This window comes from Rhinolophus hipposideros, assembly GCF_964194185.1.
Source record: "Rhinolophus hipposideros genome assembly, chromosome: 9".
In the NCBI taxonomy this organism is placed as follows: Eukaryota; Metazoa; Chordata; class Mammalia; order Chiroptera; family Rhinolophidae; genus Rhinolophus; species Rhinolophus hipposideros.
In genome coordinates, this window is record NC_138055.1 from 81,867,879 (window position 1) to 81,875,705 (window position 7,827).

The following is a 7,827-nucleotide window of genomic DNA, read 5'->3' on the forward strand; positions in this document are numbered from 1 at the left end:
AGATTGACATGCTATTTCTTTCTGCCTTTTATACATGCTTAGTTGCTTAAAAGGTACCCTGGACAGTATGATGATTGCCATAAAATCAGGGCTACTTGCCTCCTACATGTCATCATGTAGATGACAATCCAACTGGCATCTCACATGTCTTGTGGGTGAAAAGCTCCATTCTCCCCACTGCCGATAAAGGGACTAAGCTCATTGGAAGAGTACAAATATAGGTATGTTCTAGTTCTTTTGATTTCATACACCTGCCCATTACTTTTTAGTTTATGTACTTCTACACTCTGGACAAGAAGGGATATCCCAAGAAAAATGACAGGTAAGCCTTTACTTTTAAAGAAACTGTTCAAATCAGTTCCATAAGGTTCGATGGTGGTTTCTGACCCACATTCTAAACCAGTTAAGCACAAAGCACATTAGAACAGGTGTGGCAAAGCTTCACGTAAAGTGCCAGTATGAAATTTTAAAGCCACATCCAGGCTCCAGGGAGAAAGTTTGGATATTCTTTGCCATGTTCGCGAGAAAGGAAAGGGGAGTCACCACTCTTGATTCACCTGTTATTCCAACACTAGGATAATTTGCAAGTAGAATTGCCAGACAGTAAAAGACTAGAAAGATAATTATCCCTACTTTCTCCCTGGCATACGTATAATTGAGTGAAGATCCAGACAGGGAAGGAAAGGAAGGGTAACACTGTGACTGTCACCTTCTTCTTCTGCTACCCTCCCCCACTCATGACTATTCATAACTATACAAATCTTACACTCAGCAGCAAGGTGTACGTACTCTCTCTGGCTTCCTTTTTCAAGAGCATTACAATTTTCTTTAAAAAGCCAGAACTATATTCATAGCAAGTATTGTCCATATTCAATAGTCCATTCTATGATGTCATCTTTATTTGAAGCAAAAGATTTTAATTTCATAAACTGCACCTGAAAAACATTCTTGGCATAGCTTAAAATATAAGAACTTTGCCATATTTCTACATGTGCTTTTACAAGCCAGTATCAGTCCCGACTGAAAAATACCTAAAATGTGTCACTTCACATGCAGGTACAATTAAGGATCTTAAAGACACACAGATACACATTCAATAGCCAAAATAGTTATTTATTAATAATTTAAGGTTTTACATTCTTATAATAAATTCCGTCTCAAAACTTTACACCATGAACATAATGGAGCAACTTAACTCTTTCTTCACAATCATATGTACTTCACCTATCAAATGGGTACCCATGCTCACACACACACTTCCAGTTTTACACAAGTTTTTTTTAAAAGGAAAGAAACCAACCCCAAGTATTGCATTAGAGGTGACACTCCCTGAAGAATTTTGTACAGAGGTAATAATATACTGTTTAGCACAGCTGAAGTTAAAAGAAAAAGTGAGCCCATAGTTTTGGTGCCTTTCCAAGATAATATCCCCTTTTAAGACAACACAAGCAAAAATATTTACAAAGGTAAGGCATAGTCAAACTACATTAAGAGGAGAAAAAAAATCATATGAAAGAGACTGAAGACTGCACCATAACAAGGTCTTAGCGATAATCGTGTCCATGAAAATATTCAGAATTGGTAAAGTTGAGCATGCTGCAAACATATCCTTTGGATTAGAAAAGAGCAAAAGTTTCTATTTTTTTGTTTTAAGAAGTGGTATACTGCTCTTTCTCCCTTTGGATGATTTCTTTTAAACCCAAAGAAAAAACAAACAAAACAATTCAAACAAACGTTGCCAAGTGATTCAAGATCAAATATTTACAATAATCAAATGGAGTATCCGATTTACTTTATCTATTTATTATTAATTTTTTTTGCAAACCGATACTACAAATACAGAGCTGAAACCTGTGTCTTTGGCTCCTCTATATGCAAAATTGAATCAGTCTTCACTGAAGACAATATAGTCAGTTCCAGATGCAAAAGGAAACAGTCATACAAGGCCCTAAGAACTCATGCTCCTATCCTACTATTGGGTCCTACCCTACTTTATCTGGAAGTCCTTGGATTCCACTCCCTGCATGGGTAGGCTGTACACATGGGTGTGGAGCAAGCCTACTGCCTGTATCTATCTATCTATACAGCATGTCCTGTTCTTCCAACGAGAATGGAGCAAATCTCTCGCTTTGTAATAACCAATTCCACACGTGGTCACCTTGTCTAATACAGACAGCTGGTGTCATCTGGACACTCAGGGCCACATACAAAGAAGGCAGCCCAGTCAATGCTGCCACGAGAAACTGCTAAAGGACACTTCCCAACAAGGAGGGGGTGTGGGGCCTTTCACGTGGATTGCAGGGAGTCCACCTGGTAGACATTCTGGTTAGAGGGGGTGGTGAAGTAGAGCTGCTGTGCAGGGACCCGGTTGTCACAGGGGCTGCTGAGTCCCAGTGTCCTCTCGAAGTCCAGCAGTTGGCCCATGAAGTTGAAGTTGGGGGAGATGTTGGATTTCTTCATCTTGACAATGTCATAAGCATCATTCATTGACAGGTTGAGCTTCTGCATGAGATAAGCCACAGTCACAGTGACTGAACGACTGATGCCCGCCAAGCAATGCACCAAGACGCCACAGTTTTTGCCCCGGGCTTCATCTGTAAACACACAAGAAGGCAAGATTTCAGTAGACTAAAAAACCACCCTTTGTGAGTGATCAGTCTAAAAAACATGAATTTAGAAAAAAAGATAAAAAATAATCGTGTGTGGCAGTTGAGCCCTGCAGGCAGGCAGCAGAAAATGTATCATTGCGATAAAACATGTACACTGGGCACAATTACATATTTCAGATATTTTCTGAAAAGGGAGCTTTTGTATTAAGTTTCTGCCAACAAAAAACTCCTAAATGTGTGCATTCTTTGCCTCAGCATGTGAATACCAGAAACCCTGCAATATGGTAGTGAATGCCTTTTATACAGACAAGCAGATTGCAAGGGTCTATTAAATTATTCTCCAACTGTTGCGCAGCTAACAATGGAGGTATTCAGGCATTTTAAAAGAGAGAGGGAAGTCACAGGGGACAGCCCATTAGGAGGAACAGGATGTCGACATGGCCTGAAAATGAGTTCCTTTGTAATAGGAAATGCATTACAATGCCTGGAGATTCGCTTCTCCAGGCTTCCAGCCCACAGTCCTTCCTGCTGGGCTCAGGTTACCCCTCACTGTCTCACTGTGAACCGGTATCACAGTAACATTCAACTGGATTACAACATCTAGCATTCACAGGGCTTTCCAACAACTAACTCGATGTCCTAAAATAACTCCCAGCTCTTTTAAAATTATAAAGCAGTGCTAGAATTCCTCTCAACCCCAGTCTACAGATTGTGGGCACATTCTTTTGTCTGATTATGAACGGTCCCCTTTTCAATTGACTGAATTCAGAGTCAAGAAACAGCATTTCAAATACACCTGTGGGCTGCAGCCTTGTCAGAAGGCACTTTTTTCTTAGCAAGAAGACAAACCAAAATTAAGAATCTCTGAACATTAGAGACCAGTATTCCGACAAGTTAACAAGGAGCAAGAAAGATTAACAGCTTAAACTCTATGAATGGCTAAAAATTTTTCATTTAAAAGACTGAGTAAGGGCTGTTCATTAGTCTCACCTATGAAAGAAATGGCCTCAGGGAAAAACTGGGACAGGTTTTGGCTCCAGTGATCCGAGATGGGGATCTGCTTATATTTAAATTCTCCTGCGTTCTCAAAGAGATTCGGCAAATTAGGGGTTACGTTCAAAATGTACTTGATGCCGAACTCCTCCAACACGTCCAGGTTGGTGGAGTCCTTGGCACAGCCCAAGTAGAGGAAGGGCAAGATCTCCACGGGGAAAGAAGGCTGGCTGTTGGTCAGCGGGCTGCCATCTGAGTCCGTAGCACTGTTGGGGTCTCGGTCAAGGTCAGACTCAATGTCCGAGGAAGAGTCGGAGCTGATCCGCAGGCCCCCGAGCCCCAGCACTGGCAACGGCGGCGAGCTGCTGCTACACGAGCCGTCTAGATTGGTCTCGCAGTGCAGCGCGAACTCGGCTTGGAACTTACTGAAGCCACCTGCCAGGACGAGAAAAGCAATCGTGTAACTCGAGATCCTGTAGTAGTTTTCACAGCTTTCAGAGCTGCAGCCCGGCGCAGGCAACACCGCAGCACCCTAACGTTCACTACAGCACCCTAAGAACCCCCCAAACACAAAGCCAGATACAGAAAGGCACTAAAATGTGCACCTTTGGGAGCAGAACGAATGGGCCCGCCTCCCCTGGGAACTATTCTTCTTTTGAATCCGGAAACGCACAAAATGGCAACTTTTCTGAATATTTTGAGGGGCTAGGAGATGCCCAATCTGCACCCCAACCGCCTCTCCCCTCCTGCAAATCTTAATTCAAAACCGAACGATAAAAAGCAGGAAAAGGTGGAGAATGTTCTAGATAGAACCACTAATAAGAAAACGCTGGTGCCTGCGGCCTGGAAGGAGGTGTATTTTGCACCAGCCCGGGTCGGGGTGCCTGCCACGCGAGGTTCGCAGCCGGGAGCTGCGGACCGCCCCTGGCGGAACAACAGGGCTCAGAAGCGCCAGCCCAGCGCAGCAAGGGCGCTTCCAGGCCGCGTGTCCCGCCGGCAGCCCGCAGCCCCGCGCCTTCCGCTCTGCCCTCAGCCGCACATACCTTCCAGGTAGAACGCCCGGCAGCCCTCATCCTTGAGCTTTTTCAGCAGCAGTCCAAGCACCGACTCGCCACCCGTGTTCTCGTTCCAGTCGCTGCTACTCTCGTCGTAGAGCACCACTGTGTCGGTGCCGCAGCGCCGAGTGAAGCGGTCCCGGTCCTCGCCGCGCGTGAAGAGCGCGCGCACCGGCAGGTTGCCCTTCTGCAGGCGCCGCAGCATGATGCCCGGGATGGCCACGTTGATAGCTGACTCGATGTGCGACGACTCGTACAACTCCTGTGGCCGGCAGTCCATCAGCAGCAGCCTCTCGTTGCCCAGCTCCAGCTGCTCGTTGAGCCACGCCACCGTCTTGCTGATCGCCATTTCCGACGCGAAGGGCACGGGTCTGAGCGTATCTATCATGGGGGTCGAGATGCGAGAGAGAGCGGGGTGCCTAGCAGACGCCCCTCGGGGCAGGCATAGGCCGATCACGCCGCGCGAAGCCGCCGGGAAGCGAGCGGGGTTGAATTCCACCTCGCCCTTCCCGAACCGGAGTAGCGGTTGGGGAAGGCGAGACAGAAGTGAAGCCGGCGGTTCCCTCTGCACCCGGCTGCGGCCGCTCTCTCTCGGTGTCAATGAATCTCTCTGAATGAAGCTGCCCACTTTTGTTCCTCCCCAGTGAATGAAGTCAAATTAAGTCGGACTCCGTGCTACTGAGAAGGGAGGGAGAAAAATAAAAGGCCAGTGGTTCCTAATCCCTTTCTCCAAGGGTGGACCTCAAATCCACCTAGGCGTCTTTTTCCTCGGATTATTTAAACCTCGATTTGCTCTCACTCCCTTGGACTCAGTTCTCGCACACCCTCTGCGCGAGGCAGCTCCTCAATGGATACAAACAGCGAGCGTCTCAATGGATACATTCTCCCCGCCAGCCAATGAGCGCGCTGCGGAAGGGGCTGTTGCCGTGGTGACGGGCCGGCTGGAACAGGTTGTGTTGATGAATTGTTAATGAGTTTGTCATTCACAAAAACGGAAAGGAATTTCCGCTCCGGATAAGCCCCAGTGCAAACAAGCTGCAACAGCGGGCTCGGCGGGAGGAAGGAGAAAGAAGAGGAGGCGGCGGCGGAGCAGAGCACATAAACCAGGGCACTTCAGTTGTCTCATGTTTCCTTCTGTTGAGAGTTCACACTTCGCGTCGAAACTTTTGCACACAAATGGTGCAATTAGCAGGCACGAAAGCCCTACTTCGTGAGCCTGTGCTTGCAAGCTACCTTAAGAAAACTTGTGCTGACTTTTTTTCGCTTTAAACTCGTTTGCACCGGAGTTCGCTTCAAACAACCCCCCCCCTTTCTCCCCCTCTCTTGCCCTCCTTTCGTCGCTGTGGTATTTGTTTGCCACTTTAAAAAGCCCAGCTCTGTTTGCTCTGATGTTCTTTTAGCCGAGGCTGTGTTGGGGCTGCCGGACTGTCTGGGCTTTAGTGACCGATGAGGTGTTAAATGCTAATTCAACAGCTTTCGAAACAAACCAGGATTTTGTTGAAACGTTTTAATGCAATCAAATGCTTGTTCAGGTAATAGGAAAAAAGCTTTTTAAAGATAGACTTTTATTTTTTAAAACAGTGGAGACTGCAGAAACAAACTCCGATGCTTTTATTCCCCTCCAGCAGCGTGAGGCATTAGGAGCCATTGTTCCGGGGATCCGAGCCACCCCCACCCACGGTGTCACCCTCCGCACGCGGGGGATGGGGGTCGCGCTCGTTAATCATTTCTAGGCGACGAGCTCGGCTTCCGACAGCGGAGCCGGTCTGGCGGGGCTGCCTGGGGGAGGTGTATTAGGTCGCGCGGAGCCGGCCGGCTGTCCCCACCATCGTAGAGACATGGGGAAGTCCCACCGCAAAGCCTGCAGACTGAGGGGATCTGGCGGGCTCGGCGATTGGTTACTGTACATGGGGGCATGTCAGAGGGGAGCGTTCCCCACCCCCCACCTGCGCCGGGCCACCCTCATCCCTGCGTGAGCCGCAGCCCTCTCCCCTGCGGGTGGCCGGGCACTCGCGGAACACCGGCGGCGCCTGCGCTTTGCACTCCTTGTCGGCACCCCGCCGCCCCCGCCTCCTAGCTCAGTGGGCGCGGGGCGTTGGGCGACCCCCGGACCTGTGAGGGGCCGAGTGCGGGACCGTTGGCTCCGTAGCGGCCCGGGGCGGGTGAGGGGAGAGGAGTGCCAGCCGGACCCCTGGCTCCCAAGGAGGGTTGGGGGTCCCGGGGAACGTCTCGGCCGCTCAGCAGACCTAGCAGGTAATCCGGGAGGTGCTGGCCAGGCCGGCGAGCGGCGTTCCGCCGAGGCGCAGGGCGGGTGGGCCCGGGGCCGGATGGGGGCTTGGCCCGGCCGGGGCCTCGGCGACCGGGAGGCGCGTTCCAGGCGCGCAGAGCTCTATTGTTATATAAAAGTGCCGGGGCCTGCCCCTCCCGAGCGGAAAACCACCTGTGTGCAGCCGGCGTGGCGCTGGGGGTGGGGGTAGGGGGTGGGGTGGTAGGCTGCGGCCGGAAGGCGCGGGCCCTAATCCGGCCTCCCCTCCCTAACCCCCAGCGGAAAAGAGGCCGCGCGTTGTCCTGCAGCGGCCGGGGAGGCGGAAGCGTGGGCAGCGGCTCGGCGGGGAGCGGCTGTTCCCAGCGCCCCTCCCGGCGCTCCGCGCCCATCGCGAATGTGGCGGAGGGCACCTGAGGTCGCGGGGTCTCCCTTAGCCAGACTCCCCGCACACAGGGGCCTGCCTACTGGCGCCCCCGCACCAATTTGCATTTTTAGTCACCCGCCTCTTCCCTGATTTGGGGAATGTAGGCTAAAAAAAGGCGGCTGCGAGGCCCAGGTTGCCAATTTTGGAGCTCTGCTGCAGGCGGGCGCCCCTGGAGGAGCGTGCTGCATGAAGGTGGGGGTGGCCGCGCTCCTCTCCCCGCGCCTTTTTTGGGCATGCCTTGGAACAAAATTGCCATATTTTACTGGGTATCCTCCAGTTCCAGCTGGAGGAGCCCTGCGCTGCAGTTGACGCCTCCGATCCGCCCCCACCTGTTACAGCCGTTCCCACCCCCCAAGACGGGACGTGGAGGCGAGGAAGGATGCAGGATGCCTGTTGAGGAACCGAGAAGAGCAAAGTCTTTCAGCCCGTGACCTCCCACAGAAGAGGCACTGAGGGAAACTGGTTTCTACTTAGGTCTTT

The 7,827-nt window shown here is 50.7% G+C and overlaps 1 protein-coding gene across 1 annotated transcript; it reads right to left on the reverse strand.

Annotated features, from left to right (window-relative positions):
* Positions 1 to 1,092: 1,092 nt before the first annotated feature.
* Positions 1,093 to 5,510, reverse strand: DUSP6 (dual specificity phosphatase 6). Its single transcript, XM_081058221.1, has 3 exons — positions 4,646 to 5,510; positions 3,600 to 4,037; positions 1,093 to 2,594 (listed from the first exon to the last, which is right to left on the reverse strand). The coding sequence occupies exons 1-3, from the start codon at positions 5,043 to 5,045 to the stop codon at positions 2,287 to 2,289; spliced, it is 1,146 nt and encodes a 381-aa protein (XP_080914347.1). The 5' UTR covers positions 5,046 to 5,510; the 3' UTR covers positions 1,093 to 2,286.
* Between the last annotated feature and the right edge of the window lie 2,317 nt (positions 5,511 to 7,827).